Below are 24,573 nucleotides of genomic sequence, written 5' to 3'. Positions count from 1 at the left end.
TGATCTTGAAGTCAGCCTCGGTGGGAGTATTTACACCAGGGAAATGAGAAAACGCTACAAATTAAGGCTCTCTCCTCACCCTGGCAATTGTTAAATATCAGCACATCTTTGATTATGTATCATTTGAAAGTATTTCTTTAAAATGTCTCCTTTTATATTTTTAAATTTATTATATAATAGCTTTAAAATTTTATTTGAGTACTTTAAAGGTTTCTGTTTTTGATTTCCGAAAAGCAGTTTTCCTATTGTATCTCATAATCTATTCCTGAAATAGTCACTATCCAGAGCTTCATAACAAAATACTACCACCAGGTGACAACTCCTTGAATTGCAGGTTGGAGGTCCAGTGGGGTCAGCCAAGACTGGAGCAGATGGCATTTCCATTGGTGTGCCTTTGAGATCTTTCCTATGGCTTATCCATTCAAGGTCTACATTTCTGTGAAGAATTACCCTGCTTGACCTCTTTGTGGCAGCCATGACAGGCATAGAGAGGTGCAGGGGAGCCTGGGACCACGGGGGCGTGGTTGCTGGAGGCAAAGCCCTGGTGCCTTGAGTCAGTGCTTCTCAGACTTCTCTGTGCACACGTCCTGTTAACATGCAGCTTCCCATTCAGCAGCTCTGGAGTGGGCCCTGGGAGTGGGTGTTTCTATCAGTCTTCAAGATGAGGTCAATGCTGCCCATCTAGAGATTACACTTTGAGTAGCCAAGGGTCGATGGTGGTAGAAGAAGAAAGTTACCCGGGTGATAGGAGTCCTTCCTTTGAGAGTCTTCTCTTAGGAGGCTGACATGTTTTGCCTTTTGGTAACAATTCAGTAGCTCTGTGTTTTGAATGTATAGACTTGGCTCATTAGATCCTAAGTACTGTTCAACCAATATGTCAATTTAATTTTAATTTTTATTTATTTATTTTTTTAGTTAGACTATGGTTTTTTTTATTAATTAATTTTTATTGGAGTATAGCCGATTTACAATGTTGTGTTAGTTTCTACTATACAGCAAAGTGAATCAATTGTACATATACATATATCCACTCTTTTTTAGATTCTTTTCCTATATAGGCCATTACAGAGTACTGAGTAGAGTTTCCTGTGCTATACAGTAGGTCCTTATTAGCTATCTATTTATATATAGTAGTGTGTATAATATATGTCAATCCCAATCTCCCAGTTTATCCCTCCCTTCCTTACCCCCTGGTAGCCATAACGATTTAATTTTAAAATTTTTATTTATTTGTGATTTATTTTGGTGTATAGTGTGAGGTTCAAAGCCAACTTGATTTTTCCTCAAAGAACTAACCCTTTGTCTCAATGTAATTCATTGATTAGTCCCCCTCTTTCCACAAATTTGTGAGACCTCTTTTGTCATAAATGAATTTTCTTATATAGACTAGGGATTGCTTCCAGACTATCCCATGTTGCAGGGTTGTTGAAGCTTTATAACATATTTTGATGTCAGACGAGACCAGCCTTCCTTTGGTACTCTTTTTCTTGACTGTTATCACCTAATTATGCAGATGAAGTTTAATATCATTTTGTCAATAATAAAAAAATTATTGAGGTTTTGATTAAAATGTATTAAACCTATACATTAATTTGGAAAGAACATTTCAGAGAAAGACGGAGTATGTCTTTCCTTTCCTGTCACTTTTTATAGCTTTTAGTAGAATTTTACAATGTCAACATAGTACTACTTTTTGTGTCAAGGTTTTTCCCAGATATTTGATGACTTTTGCTGCTATTTTAAACAGAATTTATTATTTTATTTTATATTATTTATATTATATTGCTGTACTTTATATAAAATTTTATTTTATATTATTTACATTGTATACTTATAGCACTTAGCCACATGTGGCAGTTTAAATTTAAATTAATTAAAATAAAATAAAATACTGAGGAGTATCTGCTCAGCTCTAGCATTTCAGCCTGACATGCTGGTCTCTGCTGGTGAAGCCTGTACTCTTGACCCTTTGGCTCTGGCTATAAATCCTCCTCTGTGGCTTTTCACCCTGACCTCAGGGCTCTGCTGGTCCACTGGCCCTCTCGGCACCTCTGCATCCTCCCTAGGCATGTGGGAGCACCCAGAACCCCAGACACCAGGTGCTGGGGGCCAGATTTGGGAGCACCCTGGGCCCACGTCTCTGGACACTCCCCTCTACTCATGCTGTCCCATTGCCCCTGTGTGTGGTGGATGGGCAGCTTCTCTCAGACTTGAGCCTCACTGGGCTATGCCTTGGGGAGTTGGCTAAGAAGAGCCTTATGTGCCCAGGCTCCCTGCCACCACATGTCCCGCTCCTGTCCTCTGACGTGGAGGGCTTCCTCCTACTCCCGCTTCTGTCTGATGGGGACTCCCCTGCGTCATATCCAGCTCCTTCCCTGAAGTAGCTTTCACCCTTCTTCCCTCACTGGGGCCACAGTGGCAGGATGGATGCAGGAAACAAGACTAACTCTGTATTGAAAATTCACCAGTTTAATGTTTTCAGACATTCCCATCATCTCAAAAGGAAGGAGACATGGTCACTTCCCAGGGAGGTGGCTGGGAGGTAATCTGACCTTGCTTTGGGGATTGAACTCACATAAATAGAATTAATTTCTATTAATTTTCGTTTCCTTTCATTAATTTGTCAATAAATATTTCCTGAGCATATTCTCAATGCCAGACATTGTTCTGGGCATTACAGGGATACTGTAGCCAAAAAAGTTGGCAAAAATCTTTGCCTACATTAACAGACCTTCTAGTGGTACCCTGGGTCCTGGTTTTATGGTGGCTTCCCAGCCAGGGCAGTTATTCAACCTGATTTTTGTGCATAATACTTTTTTCTAGTCTTGAGAGTGGCCTGGTGACCATCTCCCATGGGGTTAAGAGCTTATGGCCTGTCCTCATTTCCTGACATGGCCTCGGCCTGTTGGACTGAGACACAGTGACCATCCCTACAGGAGAATGTGCACTTCTTTCTATTTCGGGTGTAAATAACCTTTAAAGAAGGGTCTAGAAGCTCTGCTGGGTCTCAGATTCCATCTTAGGGTGGAGAGACTCAGGGCAGAAGACAGTTCTCTGAAGCTTCCTCAAGGCATTCATTCAACAGATATTTCCTGCACCCCGACTGTGCTGAGAATGGACCTATGGGGCAGGCAGACACTGTCCTTGCCTTCATGAAACTGCACAGATAGAAGTTAATTAACTTCGGATGTGATGAGATCACATAGGAGAAGTTGGAGTAGAATGGCTGTTTTCCAGAGTGTGGCCTCATGACTCAGGACGGCTCAGGAGGAGTAGAATGTCCTGTGACCCTTCTGGAACAACCCTCCAGGACATTCAGGAGAGGCCGGCAAGAACTATCTTGGAAAAAAACAGGAGACAAAGGCTTTCTCTAGCTGAGAGGGGAGGCTGTTTCAGAAATGCACTCTCTCCGTAACTCCATGGATGTAGCCCTCAAAGTCCCTGCAGTGCAGATGGAGTCCATTTCTCAGGATGTGAACCTGGCCGGAGGCTCTGGTTGCAAACAGAGCCCTTCCTGTGTGCTTGGCTCAATAAATGCTTCCTTCCTGCCTTCCTTCCTCAGTCTGCTCTTTATTGTGCCTTTTTCCTGGAAGAGGAGCCATAGAGCCATAGTGGATATTGCGTTGACATGGAGTTGTGACCTCCGGGGAATCCCAGAGTGACACCACCTGCCTCCAAGCTGACTCCTGATCATTCTTGAGTTCTCCTACGAGGCATTGGTTGAGATCCTTGAAGCAACTATGTTAGGAAGAGCACTTTGTGGTAGGAGTCTGGGGTGGTGACTCCCCACTGTTGCCTCAGGCTTATTTAGAATATCCAAAGCCCCTTTGGTGTTGGGGTTTTCACCCCTGGCTCCCAGTTGTATGTGGACAGATACTACTCTGCTGGGTTAGACCAGAGCATAATGAGAATTGTCTTGGACTTGAGTCTCGCCTTTGCCAAATTACTTGGTAAGTGATTGTGAACAAATCACTCAGCCTGTCTGCACAACATGCTCATGTCTATGGAATGGGATCAGGGTAGGATTGGAGATGGCATCCTGATTCTGGACCTTTGTTCTGGGGTGCCAGTCACTCTGGTTTGAAGCCTGATGTTGGGGAGAAGGCTCAGAGAAGTCAAGTGATTTGCCGAAGGTCACGCAGCTATTAAATGGCAATGATGGGATTTGAACCCAGGATCCCTCTGGCTCTAAAGCACATGCTTTTAATCAACCTGCCTCCACAGGTGAACAATACAAAAGTTGCAGGCAGGAAGTGCCTTCAGGAAGAATTCCTTGCATGGGAATCAGCCTGGGGCTACTGCCTTTTGAGGTCAAGAGGACGCCTGAGTGCTGAGCATTGAAGTGCTCGAAAGTAGATGGAGACCAAGGTGGGCTGAGCGAGCCCTGGGGACAGTGCAAGAAGAGTAGAATTCTCTGCAGCCCTCTGACTTAGGAAGCAGTTGCTGAAGAGCAGCCCTATGCTCCCTTGCCCTGACCTCTGTCATGCTCTGGTTTGCAGACTGATGTGTGCAGGAACACCAGAGACTTAGCAAGGGGTGCTTCCATATAAGATTCTATATGATTCTATTATAAGATTCTATTCTATAGATTCTATTAAAACTACTGCAGGATGCCCTGGTCATGGTGATCCTTACCCCACTTTACAGAAGAGAGCCTCACTTGTCACTCATCCTGAATCCCACTGCATGCATCGGCTGGGGTACAAAAACCTCTGAACGCTAAAGGGAAAACGAGAACGATTGGTCACAGAGCAGCCTTCTTTGATGATGAGTCAAGGCATCTAGACCTGGCTTTCTCCTGTCTTTTCCTATCTGTATGAACTTCTGTTAAGGGGGATGCTTGGTGCTTAGTGGAGTATTTTGAATTCAGAACAACTGAAATAGAGTAAGTTAATGACTGTGATTCTTTTAAGTATAACTGAAATGTTTTCTGGACTTCTAATATTTCAAGATATGTGGATAAAAACCAAGATGAATAATTCCTTGTTTTCCTTCTGATGCAGCATGTGTTATTCAATAAGGTGGTTAAATCTATTTTACCAAATCACATCATGAAACATTTATTACAGTTACAGTCAATCCTCATCTTATAAAATGTTTACTATTTTTTTTACTTCTTATGAACAAAATAAAAAATACATTTAAACTCATGGTGAAAAATCATAAATGTCAGGCTCACAATATACATAAGGATATGTGGTTTTTAAAAATTATTTGGGAATACATGAGCACAAAAGTTTGAGCACTTCCTTGGCTTGTTGGAGTCTTCCCAGGTCCTGTTAATCTACTCCCTTCTCCATCTGCCCTCTTGCTTCTCTTTCTGCTCTCAGAATGTGAGAAGTGTTCCTGATTATCTACCACTGTGAATACCATCATTGACACAGACATTCTTTCTTTGAGGAAGAGGTGGCACTGTATTGTGAACTTGTGCTAAGTCTTCAGGAAGGTGGGAGGGGCTCGGGACCGGCAGCTGGAAACCACCTTTGGCTGAGCCAGCTTTGTTACACATTTCAACAAGGTGAAAATAAGTGAACATTTCAAAGATTTAAGCAAATTTGAAGTTGTGCAACCATCACCACAATCCAGTTTTAGAACACTTCTACCACCTGGAAAAGTTCCTTCATGGCCACTTATAGTCAAGTCTCATTCCCACCCCCAGCCATAGGAAGTCACTAGCATTTCTAGCTCTATAAACTTGGCCTTTCTAGACGTTTCATATAAATGGAATCATATAATATGTAGTCTTCTGCATCTTGCTTCTTTCCTTTAGCATGATGTTTTTGAGATTCATACATGTTGTAGCGTGTGTCAATAGTTTGCTCTTTTTAATTGCTAGGTGGTTTTCCATCGTATAGAGAGATCACATTTTGTTTATCCATTCAACAGTTGATAGACGTTTAGGTTGTGTTCAAGTTTGGGGCAATCCTTAATAAGCCTGCTATTAACATTTGAGTATATGTCTTTGTGTGGACCTATGTTTTCATTTCTTTTGGGAAGGTCTCTAGGAGTGGAATTGCTGGGTCTTGTGATAAGTTTAACTTTTTAGGAAAATGCCAAGTAGCTTTCCCTAGGGAGTATACCATTTTACATCCCTACTACAGTGTATGAGGTTTCCCAATTCTCTACACCATAAGCCTGAGTTTTAATCAGTCTTTGTTACTTAAAGGCCTTCTCAGTTTTTGTTTTACTGTTTAGCGACGAGAATAGGTTGGCTCTTCCAACTCCTCAAGTCCCTGAATTTCTGGACTCTCTCCATTCCTTTTCATTTCCACTATAAATTGCTCAATTCTTTTTTTAAAAAAATTCAATTTATTTAAACAACAACAGCAGTAAAACAAAAAGAGTTCACCTATTTCTTCCACCTATTTCTCTTCACCTATTTCATATATATATGAAATATCTATATAGATATAGATACACATATTCACTTAGTATAATGCCCTCAACATTCATCCATGTTGTTGCAAATGGCAAGGTTTTGGGTTTTTTATGGCTGAATAATATGGACACTTTACATTGTTTCCATATCTTGGCTACTGTAAATAATGCTGCAATGAACATGGGGGTACAGATTTTGCTTCAAATTAGTGTTTTCATTTTCTTTAGATAAGTACTCAGAACTGGAACTGCTGGATCACATGATAGTTCTATTTTTCATTTTCTGAGAAACCGCCATTCTGTTTTCCATAGTGGCCACACCAATTTACATTCCCACCAACAGTGCATAAGGATTTCTTTTTCCTCACAATTTTGCTAACACTTGCTTTTCTAGTCGTTTTGATAACAGCCATTCTAACAGGTATGAGACGATATTTCACTGTGGTTTTGCATTTCTCTGATGATTAATGATGTAGAGCCTCTTTTCATGTACCTATTGGTCATCTGTATATCTTTGGAAAAACGTGTCTTCAGGTCTTCTGCTCATTTTTTAATTGGATTGTTTGTATTTTGCTATTGAGTTGTATGAGTTCTGTATATATTTTGGATATTAACCCCTTATCAGAATATGGTTTGCAAATAATTTCTACCATTCAGTAGGTTGCCTTTTCACTTTTGTTGATGGTTTCCTCTCAATGCAGAAGACTTTTAGTTTGATATAGTCTCATTTATTTATTTAAAATTTTATTTTATTTTTATTTAATTTATCTATTTTTGGTTGCATTGAGTCTTTGTTGCTGCGTGCGGGCTTTCTCTAGTTACGGTAAGCAGGGGCTACTCTTCATTGTGGTGTGCGGGCTTCTCATCATGGTGGCTTCTCTTGTTGCAGAGCATGGGCTCTAGGCGCACGGGCTTCAGTAGTTGTGGCACGTGGGCTCAATAGTTGTGGCTCACGGTCTCTAGAGGGCAGGCTCAGTAGTTGTGGCGCATGGGTTTAGTTGCTCCGTGGCATGTGGGATCTTCCCGGACCAGGGCTCGAACCCATGTCCCCTGCATTGGCAGGTGGACTCTCAACCACTGCACCACCAGGGAAGTCCTCACCTATTTATTTTTGATTTTGCTGCTTTTGCTTTTCTATGTCATGTTCAGAAAAATCATTGTCAAGACTTATGTCAAGGAGCTTACTGCCTATGTTTTCTTCTAGCAGTTTTATGATTTCAGGTCTTATGTCCAAGTCTTTAATCCATTTTGTGTTAATTTTTGTGTATGGTATAAGATAGTGGTCCAGTTTCTTTCTTTTGTATGTGGCTCCAATTTGCTCAACATCATTTATTGAAGAGACTTTCCTTTCCCCATTGTATATTTTTGGCTTCTCTGTAGTAAATTAATTGACCACATAAGCATGGGTTTATTTCTGGGCTCTCTATTTGGTTCCATTGATCAATGTATCTGTTTTTATGCCAATACCATACTGTTTTAATTATTACCACTTTGTAATATAGTTTGAAATCAGGGAGCATGATGCCTCCATGCCCAGTTCTTTTTAAAGCCCTTATCTTTCTTGTAGTATCTTGTCAAACACAGCTAATGGTAACCAAGACGTGCTATTGACATTCTGGCTCCCCATCTTTTCACTTAAAGCCATAAGCTCATTTAGTTCATCATCTGCCTTCCAAGTTAATGCAGGCAGTAGTTTTACCAAATACTTCATCACTGTGTAATATTGATTGCCTTCTTCCAGCCTTCAGTAATAGTTTCCTTGATACCCACTACCTGGCCCAAAGACAATGGGTTTTTGTTACCAAGAAACATACCACTTCTGATAGCAATTTCTGTGTTAGTCAGGATAAAGAGGTTGTGCTGCAGTGACAAATAGCCCCAAATCTCAGGTACTTATAAAAATAATGGTTTTTATTTTCCTCATTCATGTTACATATCCATCCTAATCAGCCATCCCTCTGCTCCATATCATATTTACTCCAGAACTTAGGGTTTTAGAGTCACCCCTATCTAAGCCACTGCTTGTCCTCGGGGAGAGGGAATGAGGACATGGTGAATCATACACTAGCTCTTAAAGCTCCTTCTCACATTTGATTAGCCAGAACAGGTGAAGTGGCCAATCCTGACATCAATGGGGAAGGGAAATAGAATCTTTTCCCAGGGAAGGGAAGCAAATATTGTGAACATTAGTATCATTTATTATATTATGCTTTTTAAAAAAATATCCTGAAAACTCTGAAGAAGGGAGAAACAGCTGTCTTTGTGTGGTGGTTTTGCCACAGTTGCCTACAGTGACAGTAAGACAGGGTGACCTTTCAAAATACCTTACAGACCTAGGCCTTTGATCTTTATTGTGGTTGTCCCCAGCCCTGTGGCTTTGATGCACAGATTTATTATCTTTTGTTCTTTTTCTACCAGTCCTATCCCTTAGGCTCAGGAAGAAATTTGATTGGATGGACTATCTTTTCTAGAGTTTACTACTCAGTTTCCAATACCCTCTGGGCCACTAGTAAATTCATTCCTTGATCTCCAGCTTAAATTGATCCATTTCTGTTTTTTCTTCCCAGCTGTCTTTTGGGGAGACATTGCCTTAGATGAAGAGGACCTGAAGTTATTTCACATCAACCAAACCCGTGACTGGATCAAGCAGTCAGTGGAGGAAACAGGACACAGCACGGGTAAGTACTGCTACTGCGTGCCCTCCACCCCTGCCCTGGAGAGAAGGGTCAGGGACTCCAGCACGGGGTGATGTGGACCACAGGTCAGAGGTATCTGACCTGTCAGTGCAGTGCCCACCTGTCAGTGGAAAACCAGAGGGGTCACCCCTTGTCTGTTGCAGGCTGTGAAGCTGGAGCCTCTAAGTTTGCTTATCCTTCTAAGAAAATCTTCATTAGCCTCTTTATCCAAAGATTCAACCCTGAGCTCAGAGTTCAGAGTTGAACTCAACATTTGTTCTCAGGACTCTGGCCTCAGGGTCCAGAACTTCCCAAATGGAGAGCATTCCTGGATGGGCTCCATTTAGGGCATATCTGATGGTGATGCTGATACTGATTAGCAGTGGGAAGATGCTTGCCTGGGGCCGGGGCAGGGTGGTATTGTGCACTTTTTTGGCCTACAAACCAGGTGACAATTCCCTGGGGGCAGGAAACACAGACTGGATGTCAGACTTTGATTACTCTTCTCCTTTGATTACTTTTCCTCCTTGCCTTCACCTGGGGGTGAATAGTAATGAGACTGGTCTCCTGATTTCTCCTCACCTCCCTGCCCACTGGGCTCAGATGCCTCCCCTCTGTGGAAACTCCATTCTCAGAAGCAGCCCCAGGCACTGAGCTGTGGGAGCTGATAGGCTATGTGGCTGACTGTGGCTTATTATTCGGTGACCAAGTCTCGTGTGTGCCTGATGCTATACTGTCTCTGCTACCTGCCACCCGTCCACCCACCCTCCCTTCCTTTCTCTCGACGATTTTAAAAAATTGTGGTAAGAACACTTAACATGAAATCTACTGTATTAACAAAATTTTAAGTGTACAATACAGTACCATAAACTACAAGCATGATTTGATACAGCAGATCTCCAGAACATTCATCTTGTATAACTGAAGTTTATACACCGTCCCCCTTTTTTAGTACCTATCATGGATCTAATGCGGTGCTGGTGAGAGAAAGAGGAATAAGGTGTGACCACCTCTGACTTCAAGGAGACCTTTCACGCCAGGCAGACAGGGTGGACAAGCTTGCTAACATCTCCAAAGTTCAGTTTTCCTATCTGTAAAATGGGGATGAAACCAGCACTCACTTCAGCAGGGGTTGGGAGGATCGACTCCAAAAGTAACAGGCCAACCTGGTGCCTAGCACATGGCATGTTCTCAGGCAATAGCAGATGTTATCACTAAGCACCTCAGTCCGGAGGAATGAGACTGAAGTGTTTATAGATAAACTGTAATTCCTCATGACAAGAGCTACAGTGAATCAAGAGCAGTGGGAAGAAGATGGGCCAAGAAAGGCATCATGGGAGTGGGCACTCTTGCCTTGTGTCTTGAAGGATGAGTAGGAGTTCCTTAGGCGAAGAATCAAGAAAAGATATTTCAGCAGAGGAGAAACTGTGTGCAGAGGCAGGGAGTATGAGAGGGGCTGTCTTAAGTTGAGGAACAGAGGAAAGGTGTGGGTCACTGGAGGGTGGCTCTTGGCGGGGCTCTCGTAGAGAGAAGCACCAGGAGAAGTTGCTGGGGTAGACGATGAAGGTGCCTGTTGGCGGGGTGGGTGGGAATGTGCCCATAGTAGGAGGCAGCTCCCCCGATGCCCGATGCCTGTTGTGCTGATGAGCTGGAGCTTTCCCCTGTGGGTGGCAGGGGTTCTGCCCAAGGTTTCTGAATAGGAGTGTGATGTGCTCATCTTTGGCTTGGGGGAGTCTTGGGGGAGTCCCCTCTCCCGCTGCTCTCCACAGCCCACCAGCTGCCCTGAGGTTGCTGGGTTCCGGGCTGTATGCTTGGGCAGCCTCACCATGCTGCTTGCTGGTGGTGATGATGGGAGAGGGGTTGTCAAGGCAACCCCTTTCCCTCTGCTGATGAACCTGGTGGATTCCAAGTACATCCCCAAAGCCCCCCATCCCTGAGTGTCTTGCAAGGCTCCAAGATTCCACCAGAACTAATTCACCAATTCTTCATTTCAGTATTTCCTGGCACAAAAGGCCCTGCGATCTGTATCCACTTGGGAGGGAAGGAGAAGAATATATTGTATTCATGTGGTCCCAATTCATTCACTCACTCACTCACTCACTTATTCATTGAAACCTCTATTGAGTGTTCACTTTGTGCCAGGTCTTGTGCCAGACCCTGAGATGGTATAGACTGAGGTATAGATGGTATAGACTGAGGTTTCTCTTTTTAAGGACTTACCAGCTAGTGGAGGGAATAGATGCAGAAACCAAAAAGGGTAAAGAGTGAGAGGTGGAGGTGGGGTGTCCCAGGAAGCACAGTGGGAGTGGAGGGCACTAAGAAGACCTGGGACCATTGCTGTGGGGTGAGCCAGAAAGGCCTCCCAGAGGAGGGGTCCTGGGGAGGTGGAGGGGTTTCCCAGGCTGGAGAAGAAGGAGTCAGAGGGTAGAGAAGGACATTCCAGACCGAGGGAGCCGTCCTTCTTGGGGTGGGAACTGGAATGGCAGCCTCCACTAAGGAGGTTACATGCTTCCTTCTTGTCCAGTGGTTGGTTCCCTCTTTCTGGGGTGGGGGGGGTGGTAGGGCTGTGCCCAGAGTGGGGGGCACCTCCCACCGCTCATGGGGACATGAGCAGCTACAGGAGCTAGGCCAGGCTCCACACAGGATGTAGGAATGAGGCAAGGCAAGAGGGCAAAGGCTGTCAGAAGGCCAGGGGTCCTCATCACCAGTGGTCGGGAGGAAGGAGGAACGATAAGGCACGTTAGAGCTTCTTTTTGGTGTCTGGCTCTATGATTATCACTTCTTCGGATTTGGGGAGCCTCTCGTGGATGTTTTGAAAAGTCCATTTGAATTTTAAATGGGGTTTTGGAATCCAGATTATTTTTCACACCATTATATACACAACCTTAATTGAGCTCTAACAAAAGGCAGCATCTCTTCATAATTCTGTCACTCCAAGTCATCATACACTCCCCCCACCACCCCCGTGCCAGATTCTTACCTGGAGGTCTAGAGAAGTTGACCTGATTGTAACTTCTTGTGATTTAATTTTTTAACTTTCCTTTTTGCACTATTACTTTAGTACTTAAAACTAGTGAACCTCACATAGCTCAAACATAGAGTGTGATGTACTTTTACATGTGTTCATGTCCACGTAACCACCACCCAGACCAAGGGATGGAACATTTCCAGAACCCTGGAGACTCCCTCATGCCTCCTTCCAGCCAGCACCCACCCCCCAGCAGCCACTAGTCTGACGTCTCTCCACACAGATGCATTTTTTTAAAATTTATATTTATTTTTTGGTCGTGTTGGGTCTTCGTTGCTGTGCACAGGCTTTCTCTAGTTGCGAGAGCCAGGGCTTCTCTTGTTGTAGAGCATGGAGTCTAGGCAAACGGGCTTCATTAATTGCAGCACGCGGGCTCCGTAGCTGTGGCTCGCGGGCTTAGTTGCTCCGCGGCATGTGGGATCTTCCCAGACCAGGGATCGAACCCATGTCCCCTGCATTGGCAGGCGGATTCTTAACCACTGCGCCACCAGGGAAGTCCCCACAGATGCATTTTACCTGCATGAATGGAACCATGCAGTGTGTGTTGTCTGTGTCTGTCTCCTTTCCCTCAGCTTTGTGACTGTGAAATACCCCCATGTTGTTGGGTGAAGCGCTGGTTTGTCCTTTCATCTTTTGCAGTGTTCTTCTGAATGAATGTACCCTAGTTTATTCATTCTTCTGTTGACAGCCATGTGGACAGTTGACAGTTTGGGGTTATGATAACTAAAGCTGCTATCGTCTTTCTTGTACGTATCCTTCGGTGCACACAGGCACTCATTTCCAGGAATGGAATTGCTGGGTCACAGGGTATATGTAAGTTATTAGAATCAGTCAGTTTTCCCAAGTGGTAGTACCAGTTTACATTCTGTGTGGGTACATATTGATTTGGAAAGCAGGGCAGGGGTCGGGGGTGACCATGCAGGATCCAAGGAGGCCTTTGGGTCTTGGTCTCTCTGGCTTGGGGACCCCACTCACACCTCCAGACCTGCACAGCAGTCAGTTGATGCCCGGACACCATCACGAATACTCAGGGTTGGTCCTGTCAGCAATTCTTCTGCTGTCCTTGGGAGACCTGCCGTGGCACAGCATGGGGACCCAAGCTTGGCAAATGTGAGTGAGAGACCCCAGAGAGAGTCTGGGCCTTGGCCAGCCACCATGGCAGTTGTGTGCCCAGCTGCTGGAGAGTGGCCTGCCTGGAAGTTGCCTTGAGGATGCTGCAGTGAAGGGAAGCCTAGCAGCCCTGCCTTCACCTCCTTCATGGCGCTCTCCCAAGGCCACCATGGTCAACCTCATGGTCTAAGAACCTGAGTACCTGTCTTCTTTTTCTTTCTCCCCTGTGAGCTGAGAGAGGGCAGGGTCCACATATATTTGACTTTGGATCCCACAGAGGTGGCCCGGCACTTTGTATCTAGAATGCACTGGCCAGCATTGTTGGAGAGGGGAGAGGGAAGAGATAGACAGAGACTGGCAGGCCCTGGAGCATCTCCCAGGGGCCTTGGGGTGAAGAGCTCCCACAGAGCTTTGCTCCAAAGAGGGCAGTGAAAGCGCTGGCCACCGTCACACCTTTGGTCTCAGACTGTCTGGGCTTGAATCCTCGAGCTGGGCCTCAGTTTCTTCATCTGTCAAATGGGAATAGTAATAATCCTTACCTCAGAGTGATGTTGTGAGGAGAAAAGGAAAGAATACGTGTAAATTGCTGAGTGCAATGCCTGGCATATAAGAAATGTGCAATAAATATCAACTCTGCCTTCTCTTCCTAATTATTATTATTAGTAGTATTTGCAGAAAGAACACTGACCTGGGAGGGTTTAAGGTTAAAGTGGAGAATGGGGGAAATTTGCTATGTGCTGGAGGGAACTTTGGGGACTAGGGCAAGAGGACTTTGAAACATGTACCTTTCTGGTGTTTCCTCCTTCCCAAGCTTGAGATATGTATTTTTTTTCCACTATGTTTTTATGGCAAGGTGATTTTTACCCTGATCAATTTTCTCTGAGGGCCAATAGTACTTTGCATCTATCTAAAATAGTTATTTTATTTTCAGAATGGGAATATTTTAAATTATTTTTGCTGATTAAACTAACACTGCTAGTTGTTAAAAAAAAAAAAGAAAAAATGTCCAATAGCTCAAAATTGTGGAAAGTAGAAAGTGAAAATCCCCTTTTATCCCAGCCCTGGGGGTCCCCATCATGATCTGTTTGCTGGATTCCTTCCAGCCTTACTGTGCTCAGGCCATGTGCAGATTTTTTTAAACATAAAAGGAACTCTTCTTAACACCCTGTTGTGTAACCTGCGTCTTTAACACCACACCATGGACATCTTTTCACATGGTACTTTGAGGTCTATCACATTTAATGTGCAACTCTGCCACCATTAATCGAATGAATCCGTACAGATGGACATGACGGTTGTTTCCCTTCTTTTCTGTAGTGTTGTTTTCTATTAGAAATGTTGATGCTGTGAACAACACTGTGCTGTTGTTCTTTAAACATTTGCTTTGATTAAAAAAAATTTATCTGCTCTTTGTACTTCCACATGTGTGAAAGGATGTGTTCTTAGATATCAGTTATTTCATTTCCAAGCTTTGGTAATTGCCCCTGGTTTTTTGGGCGGTGGCGTGGGAAAAGGGCTAAATCCCTGGAGGTGGATGGGATGCAATGCAGCCCAGATGCCTCCTTTCCCTGGTTTATCCTGTGAACTTGAAGCTGCTTTCCTGGTTGCAGAATGAAACGACGTCATTGCCCTAGAAGTGATCTAGTCTCCCTCGTTTCCTAGATGTGTCCAATGTCCCACATTCGGTCAGTGGAAGAACCAGAACGAGAACCCAGGTTTCCCATCTCCTAGGCTGTGTCCTCCATTGTACCAACCCGTCTGCCATGTTGCCAGGTGGAAGGAATGGAAAACAACAGAGGTGCATGCAGTCATTCCTTTGCCAGCCCCGGGAAAGTAGCTGGAGTCTTTCTGGACCAGGAAGTGAGCAAAGACCTTGTCCCCGGGTTGGTATGAGAGCCCACTCAGGGTGCTGTGCTGGCCACAAAAAAAAAGCTGCTGAGAGCTCTTGGGCCCCCAGTAGGGAGCATCCTCACTGTTCACTTAGGACCCCGGGCTCGCGGTTTTAACTTCCGATCTGTCTCCCTGCCTCCAGTCTCTGCTTCCCCATCCTGCTTCCAGGTGATCTTCCTGGACCTGACCTTGCAACCACCGTACTGGGTTGAATAGTGTCCCCCCAAAATTTATGTCTACTTGAACCCCAGAATGTGACCTTATTTGGAAATAGAGTCTTTGCAGATCTAATTAGCTAAGGATCTTGAGATCAGCCTGGATTTAAGGGTGCCCTAAATCCAATGACCGGAGTCCTTATAAGAAGAGGGGAGGACTCAGAGAGACACACAGAGGAAGGCCACGTGAAAGAGAGAGGCAGAGACTGGAATGATGCAGCTATAAGCCAGGGGGCACCAAGGATTGCCGGAAGCTGCCACAGACTAGGAAGAGGCAAGGAAGGATTCTTGCAGAGCCTGCAGAGGGAGCACGGCCCTGCCAACACCTTGATTTCAGACTTGTAGCCTTCAGAACTGTGAGAGAATAGATTTCTGTTTTTAAGCCTCCACCTCTGTGGTAACTTGTTACGGCAGCCCTAGATAACTGATACCACTATGTTTTCTAAAACCCTTCCATGGCTGCCTATCACTTATCAGAAACATTCCTTATCTGGCCCCCAAGGTCCTCCACGCTTTATCCACAACTTACATATCCGGCTCCCTTCCCACCCCTCAGCCTCCTTCCAAACGCAATGGTGTTGTGTCTACAGGCCCCGAGTGTCCTTCCTTCCAGCCTTCTGTTCCAGCTCTGCCCTCTGCTCCAAGTCCCCATTCTACAGAAAAAGAACTGAAGGTCCACGGACAGCCTAAGACTCACCCAGGGCCCTGCATCTGGTGGGATTCATGATACCTCTTTAGTCAGCACAACTGCCAGCTTGGGAGTCCACCTGGGTTGACAGCGCTGTTAAAATTAACCTTACTTTGTGCTTCAGACGGAGAGAGCGCTATTTTCCCCCCCCGTTTTCAGACAGCCCTGTTCCCCTGCGTGAGAGCCTCCAGAGGAAGTGGCAGAGCCTTTTGGATGTGCCTGGGGGCAAGAGCGCATTCTTCAGGGAGAGAAAGTCCTTCTGTGTGCATTTTATTTGCATTGAGAAGAATGGGAGTTCTGGGCAGGCATGGGCCAAGCTGTTCTATGAATGGGGCCCTTGAATTAACATTGCCGAGTTTCCTAAAGCTGCTAATCGGATTAGCTGTGTAGTGAAGGAAGTACTTAGCTGGACACACACAGACACATGAGCAGGCACACACAGACACTCTCCCATCCTCTTGCATCCTCTTCGATGTGGTGGTGCAGAACCTGACACCCCCACTTCTGAGTTCTGGGACACCTCACCCCCTAACCACACAAGATGTGGAGGACAGCCCCGTGTGGTTGATGTTTGGGGACTTTTTGGTTGTTTATTTCTTCTCTAAAGAGTCCTGGAAGCAAAGTTGAACCTTCTCATCTTTGCAAATGTCTGGAAACTTGGAGAGGAAACCTCATCTTGCAGTTATCTCCCTCCGGGTAATGGATCTGATTTCTTGCTCTTTGTAATGAAGACTTTGGAAGGGGAAATGGCTTTCATTACTTATTGGTTCTGATGGAAGCTGATGTTTCCTGTCTTGTCTATTCTGAGCCACTGGGCCATGTCCATCTCTATTTAAGAAACCAACCTTAGTCTAAACTCCTGCCATCTGTGTAGGGCATCCACATAAGCCTAACAGTTTGTGCATTTGAGTTCAAAATAATAAATTAGCAGGAGAGAGTCGAAGACGTTAGTTTGGCTAACTTGCCTCCTCTCCCTGGGCCTCATCACTCAGAGATGGACCCCACAGAGCCTTCAACTCCTTGAGTTCCTTTTCCTATGCTGTCTGTGACTCGGAGGGGCACATGCTACCGTCACCTGGTCTCAGTGTCCCCTCTGAAGAGAGGGTCTCCTGAAACCATATCCTTACTTCTTTCCAGCCAGTTTGAACGCTGGATTTGAACGCTGGTGTTTCAGGCTGGAGAAAATAGAGGGAAGCAAAGGCCATTGGGCATCGAGGGACTAAATTTAGGCACAAAAGGCTAAAGCGCACCCGTGAGAGACCTTCATGTACTACACGGGTTTCTGGGCCCTGCCTTCCAAGGTTTGAGGGTCTAAAAGGGACCCAACATATTTTTAGCTTTGAGGCCCTTGAGAAAACTCATGAGTGGGGCTGCTTTGAGCAGCCCTATCGACAGGCTGTGGTTTTTCTGGCCCTGCTCCCATGGAGACATTCCCCAGGCTTTGTAGACGTGGCTTCGTCTTTTCATTAATTTTCTTTATTGGTGGTGGGAGCACTGCTGACTGACCAGTGTCCAGGAAACAAGTGGGGGCAGTGGTGGCTCCCTGTGACATCTGTAGAAAGGACAGTGTCCTGAGCTTACGGATGAATGCCAGGTTAGACTTGCTGAGACAGTTAGTTGGGTTCAAGGCTGTCTTCTCTCACATCATGGAACACCGTCTCAGTGAGATCTGGTGGCCTCTGCTGCTGGGGCCACTGGATTAGAGGGACAGGAAGCTGTCAGGGGGCACTCTTACTCGTCCTTTCCACTGTCTTCCTCAAGAGCTTTGGAATAAGGTTTTGGGGACTTCTTTTCTCTACGTATATTGTACTTGACATTTTGTGTTTCCCACACCCTCTGAGAGTCCGATGAGTATTTTCAGCACTTCTCCGAGAAAAAGGTACACACACAATTTTGTTTGCAATTTCAAGAATTTTACTCCGTGGATCCCAAGTTATGCACCTCAAGTCCACAGCCCCCTTTTTCTGTCTGTTTCCACTCTATTGGAGGTGTTCTCCTGTGGACATCCTGGATCCTAGAGTTTCAGTGTGGAAAGGCATGGATACTGGAGTCAGGCAGGCCTCCCTGGCTCTGTACTGATTAACTGCAGGAGTAAGGGAGCCTCCTTCCTTATTTGGAAAATGGGATTGGAGAGAGGGGATTGGGAAAGTGTAGGAGGTAAAGCACTCATCCCAGAGTCTGACACCTCGTAGGTGCTCAAGAAATAGTAGCCACATGGCTGCTTGTGTGCTGGATCCTGCCTTCTCTCCTCCCCGGCCCACCTCTGTGTCTCAGACTCCACACTTCCTAGATGCTTGGAAGTCTTCTCCTTTGCAGTACCCTGCCTGCACCCCCCTGGGGTCTCTGGAGCTGGACCTGCACCAGTGTGACCTGACCAGATCCTTGGATTTAGATTCCACCAGCACATGGGAATCTCTATCAATCCCCAACATAAAGCCTTTCCTAGTCCTCCTGAGTCAAACTCTAGGTCATGAAGTTGGCCAAACAGAGATCTGAGAATTGATTAGATGCTGGTTCTTCTTTGATAGCGGCAACAAAAAGAATAATAATAACTACAATTTGTTGTGTGCTAATCTTGTCTTAAATGATCTCATTAATCTTTTTTTTAGATTTATTTATTTATTTATTTATTTATTTATGGCTATGTTGGGTCTTTGTTGCTGCATGCAGGCTTTCTCTAGTTGCAGTGAGCAGGGGCTACTCTTCGTTGTGGTGTGTGGGCTTCTCATTGCGGTGGCTTCTCTTGTTGCAGATCACAGGCTGTAGGCGCGCAGGCTTCAGTAGTTGTGGCACACGGGCTCAGTAGTTGTGGCTCGCGGGCTCTAGAGCGCAGGCTCAGTAGTTGCGGTGCATGGGCTTAGTTGCTCCGGCACGTGGGATCTTCCAGGACCGGGGATTGAACCTGTGTACCCTGCATTGGCAGGTGGATTCTTAACCACTGCGCCACCAGGGAAGTCTGATCTCATTTATCTTCGTGCAACAGCTCTATGTGGCAGGTACTATTGATACCTACAGGTGTTTTCAGAGAGGTATGTAACCTTTCTTTGATCACACAACTAATTATTGGCAGAGCCAAGATTAGGACTTAACTCTGTCTAATGTCAAAGGCTGCTTTTAGCCTCTACACTCCACTGCTTCTGGAAATAGATGCTGGCATCACCACTAACCCTGTAGCCTTGCACTGTGAAGACTTAGTCTCCCCACGACTACCTTTGAGAGGTGTTGATAAAAGACATGGGCAAGTTCTGCTCACTTCTGGGGCTGCCCTTCATCCTGCCCCCTGTCATCTCAGGTTGCCATTCAGTATGTGCCTTGCTGCATCCACCAGACTGTCAACAGCTGTGACTTGTCTTTGTTTGGTCTTGGCCCTCCCTCTTTAGTTGCAGCATCAGCCTGGGCACAGCGACAGCACCAGACAAACCCCTGTGAGTTGAGGATGGCGTCTCAGGAGTGCATGATGGCGTCCTTGTCCCTCTGCTCCCGCAGACCAGTTGGGGTTAGGACTGTTTGTTTGAATGTGTGATGCTTAGAGTGGGAGCCTGCAATGGAAGAAAGGCTTATGCTCAGGGGTGATGCGCTTGGGCTGGGCAAGCCCAGATCACCTTGCAGGGAATGTCTGAAAAGGGCATTCTTTGGTCACATGGTCAATAGCTTGTCTTTATTGAGCCCTTCGGACAGAGCCCCAGGTGTGGTCGTTAGGCCTTTTCCAAGCCAGAGAGGGGGCGCTGGCCTTCCTGCTCACTCCTCCAGGGCTCTGCTCAGCCCTTTTCTTCACAGACCTGTGCCCACTGCCCCACCCCACCCCAGCTGACAGCTCCATTTCACCCCTGCCCCCCCCGTGGCAGTTCACCTTGGCTCCCATGGTCTAGAACTTCATCTTTATGGCTACACTGCTCCTCTGGCATTACACTCCCCTTGTGTCAGTTCTGCTGACCCTCTCACACCATCTTCTTGATTACAGTCCTTTTCCCTCTCTCTCCTGCCCCTCCCTCTTTCCTTCCTTCAAGGAACAGATGCTAATTGGGGACCTCTTCTGTGCTTAGCACCAAGGATACAGCCATACCCACTTTTTTCTTCTGCCATTAAGGAGATGGAGTTTTTTTTTTTTGAGGTACACGGGCCTCTCACTGTTATGGCCTCTCCTGTTGCCAAGCACAGGCTCCAGACGCGCAGGCTCAGCGGCCATGGCTCACAGGCCCAGCCGCTCCGCGGCATGTGGGATCCCCCCAGACTGGGGCACAAACCCGCGTCCCCTGCATCGGCAGGCGGACTCTCAACCACTGCGCCACCAGGGAAGCCCGGAGATGGAGTTTTAATGATGGAAGTGATTATGGTCATGCTTTGCTGGTACTGGAGGAATGGGGCAGGCTGTGGTGGGGGAAGACCTGTGACCCCGCTGGTGTGGAGCCCCCCGACCTCCCAGACGAGACATGGTCCAGTGGGCAGAACTCACACCTGGAGAGAAGGTCCCAGGTAACAGTTGGCATCCAGGCAGAAGTGGGTGTTGGGTGTCCAGTTTGGGACACAGGACCTGAAGGGAGGCAGGAATGTTTGTGTGAGGCCAGAGACCCAGGCAAATAACATCAGAGTGGCCTTTAATAGAACTCACAGAGAGTTCCAGTGCTATGCTGGGAGCTCAGAAGAACAAGGCAAGGACCCCTGATTCTTCCGTGCAGTGGGTATTAAGGAGGACAAGAAGTCAGAGGCTTGGCCTAAGAGAACAAGATGGGGACAAAGGTCTGAAATTAAGCAGAATCCCTCAGATCAAAATTGGAGCCAAAGATGATGTGCTGCTGTGACCCTCAAGTGTTGAGCCCCAAATCCTTAAATCCCCCCACCCGAGGACAGGGCTGGCTGTGTGTGCAGACAGCAGTCAGCAGCTGGAGAGGAGGAGGGCTGGGGTACAGGAACCGGGTGAGGCCTGACAGTTATTCCGCTCATAAAGTTTTCAGTTTAGTAAGATGATTTGAGATGATAAAGAGGCATCTGATAAAGTGCACATCTGCTCTTTGGGAAGGAAAAAAGAATGCAACATAAGGATTCTATCATCTGGTTCCCTGGGACCTCATTCAGAGGCTGATTACACCTTGGATTGAAGCCAGAATTCACTGTGAACTTGAAGTGTTGGGAAAAGTAAATTCACCTTTAGGTTGATTTTTATTATGACTGCATTTGTCAGAATTTGGAGAAACTGAGCTGGGAGTCCACTTGGAGTCACAACAGGGTGCAGAGCCAGGTGGGGGAGGGGCAGTGACCACCCTTGGCCATCCATCCAGGGAGCCGTCATTCCAGCCACCCCCTGCCCCCCGCCCCTGCCAATGGGCCAGAGTCAAAACTGGGAGATTAGCTTGAGAAACCAGGAAAAATAAGAGTTTAGTGCCTGACATTCTAGGCAAGGTTCTTTCGGTTTTGAGATACAGAATCATACTCAAAATAGGTCGATAAAAGAGTTTATTTAAGAATATTTTCTCGGGCTTCCCTGGTGGCGCAGTGGTTGAGAGTCCGTTTGCCGATGCAGGAGACATGGGTTCGTGCCCCGGTCCGGGAGGATCCCACATGCCACGGAGCGGCTGGGCTCGTGAGCCATGGCCGCTGAGCCTGTGCATCCGGAGCCTGTGCTCTGCAGTGGGAGAGGCCACAACAGCGAGAGGCCGGCGTACCGCAAAAAAAATATATATATATTCTCATGGCCATCCAAGGACAGAAGCAGAAGAACTGGCCTGTTGGGGACTTGACTAGAGACTGAAGAGAAAAGAACAAGGCTGGCTTCTTCTCTCAGGGGCCACAGAGAATCTCTTTTTTGCTTTTTCTCTTCTTCTAGCACCTGACCCATCATGGCCACCATGTGCGAGTCATATCATGATCCCTCTTCTCGAGTGTCCCCCACTGAAAGCTTGTGGTACCCGCCTACATAAGGGTACCGAAGAAACCCTAAGAGTGGAAGAAATTGCCAAGGGAAGGAGTATAAAGTGAGCTGATCAGTGCCCCAGGGAGGCAGGAGGAAGAAAGGAACTGATAATGGTCTGTGTCTGTGGCTTGAGAGAGGCATGAAGGATGGGGCAGCCTCTGGTTAGTGGAGAGGATGGGTGAGTGAACTGACCTCCCACATGTGGAGATGTGGAAGTAGCTCCCTCTGGAGTTAACCTAGTCTTGAGGTCAAGCCTGGTAACCTCACACCCACTTTGCCATTTATATTATTTTCATGGGAAAATACTTTATGAGTTCCCATTAGCCATCTTAATCCCTGGAATTTGGGAACACAGCCTCATGAGAGCTGGGGATGGCTTGTTTCAGGTGAGGATCTAACCTTTGCCTCAGTTTTGGCCAACAGAAAGTTTGTACCTCACTCCCTGAGCCTCACTCTTTGCTTCTTCTTAATCTGATTCTATTTTCATGCTCTGTTAATTGTGTATGTTTTTGTTTGTGTTTACTAAATGGAATTCTATGTTTTCTGTTCTTAATTTAAATAGTAGGTGATCTCTAAAGCAGGATGAAATGAAATAAACCATACTTTGTCTTTTTATTTGTGCAACCCTCCAATTGATTGTTCTAACATCAGTGGCCTCAATATAAACATAATTCCCCACCCTGACCTAAGAGCACCCTGTGGTGAATCCTTTTTGACAAAATAAAGGATTTGTTTATCCAAAAAGTAATCACCCCCTAAAATTTTTTATATAGCATGTTTAGTTTTCATGCAAATTTGCTCTTGTTTTTCTTGGCCTCTTTTGGATGTGTGCATTTTGTTACAGCTGGAAATTGACCTTTGTTTCAAATGCATTTACGGCTCAAGTATTTTCTTATTGGGCATGATAATGAACTAAATTGTTTTCGAACAAAACCAGGGCTACAACTTTTCAGTTACCCACTGTACGGCATGTCAGTTCTCCTCATGAGAACTCCTTTTCTGTAGAATGGAGGGTTGGACTTTAAGCTTCCTGAGGGCCAAGAATGAGTCTCTCAGTTCTTTTGCCAAAGATAATCCAGGAATGTATGGGGACTCAATGCATGGTGTCTGCTGTGTGCATGGCTGATTAGATACCTGCAAGTGTCTTCAGCTCCCCTTTCATGTGATGCCTCGTGGAACTTTAGAACAGTCTGCTCAAATTGCATCTAATACAAGACCTTCTAGAGACCTTCCAGTGGGCTTCCACAGGTGTTGGCAGCAATGTGGCTGTGACCTCCCTTTGTCCCATCTTCGAAAACAACAGCAAACAATGGGCTGGAGAGAGGAGGTTGAGAAAGGTCAGACTGCCCCCTGCCCCAGAGCTGCGTGAAGGATGTAGACACTGGACACCGGTGACAAGGGGGCTGGACCGGGAGAGCTGGAGACGCAGTTCAAGGGGTGGCTCTGCAGTGTGAGTTTGGGATGAGACTCCCCGCATCATGCTAACCTGTGGCTGAAGTGCTGGATGGCCCGGACAAAGTCACATTTCTTCTGGGGCCATTTACACTGAGGTCTGTGGGTCATTATTTCTGTGGTTTCCAAAGGGATCCAGAGAGAGAAGGTGGTGAAGGTGGTGGGGATGCCAGTGGAATCTCATTCTGCGTTCTGGTCATCTTATTTCTCTTAGTGTCCTTTAATGAGACTGCCCACAAACAGTGAGAGAAAAGCCCCAGCTGACCTTGGTGCTGAGCCTTTGAACTTTATCCAGCCCCCATCCTGCTCCTGCTGCTACTGGCTTCTGCTTCCCAGGTTCTCCATGACCCTCCTGCATCCCTGGACCTTACTGCCATCGCCAGAGGAATTCCTGTCTTCCCTGACATGGGCACCCCCTAGAGGCACTACTTTCCCATTCACTCTGCAGCCCAGAGGTCCTAAGTGGTCAGTCCACCACACAAATATAGTCTGCAGATATGTTTTGTAGTGCTTAATTTTTAAAAAAATTTACTGCCAAAATTTAAGAATCAAATTTCTCATAAAAATCCAGAACTCTGGCTTCTCTTGAAAAATTGGAATATCTGGCCACACTTGTCTAGCAATCCCACATGGCAACAATCAGTGGAGTTGCGTAACGATGGGTTGGACTCTGGAGGAACAGGTGCTCTGTGGTTTGCCAGAGACCCCATTACTCCCTATTCATCTTTCACACTGACCTCTTTCACGCTGATGTACTCCTTGCCTGGGCCCCCAACTCTAGGCATTTGAGTTGGCACATTGGGCCAGTGGGGAAGGGACAACATCCTTGGGCCCTAATACAGGTCCCATGACACCAGCCAGGGCTGCTTCTCCTTTCTGCATCTAGAGAGGAGTCCCTAAGCTTTAACTGTTGCCTGGTCGTCTGGAAGACGATCCTTCTTCTGGAGCCTCTTTTCTGCCTTTCTTTGAACTTTCAATCTCTGGCCCTCCCCACCCCCACCCTCCAACCCCTCCCAACCCCCACCCTCCAACCCCTCCCCACCCCACCCTCCAACCCCTCCCCACCCCTGCAACACAGCATGCCACGTCCCAGGTTCTGGCTGGCACTGGGGTGAAATACAAAACAGGCCAACAGGACAGTGTCTTGCAGCGGGTGGTTTATGGCCCAGCACATGTATTGGCATCAAAACAGTTTCTTTCTGCCCCAGTGAATCAGAGGGATGGGACCA

At 46.3% G+C, this 24,573-nt stretch overlaps 1 protein-coding gene across 2 annotated transcripts in view; it reads left to right on the top strand.

Moving 5' to 3' along the window:
• The window catches only part of TLL2 (tolloid like 2), a gene marked incomplete at its 3' end in the record, with an annotated part of 136,566 nt that overhangs the window by 22,179 nt on the left and 89,814 nt on the right, over nucleotides 1-24,573 (top strand). For both annotated transcript variants that reach the window (XM_082604196.1, XM_082604197.1), the window contains exon 2: nucleotides 8,946-9,056. In XM_082604196.1, the coding sequence (XP_082460322.1) occupies nucleotides 8,946-9,056 (111 nt within the window). The remainder of the gene's footprint in view (nucleotides 1-8,945; nucleotides 9,057-24,573) is intronic.

The sequence above is a fragment of the Mesoplodon mirus genome (assembly GCF_964341445.2).
Source record: "Mesoplodon mirus genome assembly, chromosome: 2".
In the NCBI taxonomy this organism is placed as follows: domain Eukaryota; kingdom Metazoa; phylum Chordata; class Mammalia; order Artiodactyla; family Ziphiidae; genus Mesoplodon; species Mesoplodon mirus.
The sequence above is the reverse complement of the archived record's forward strand: the minus strand, read 5'-3'. Positions and strand labels throughout refer to the sequence as shown.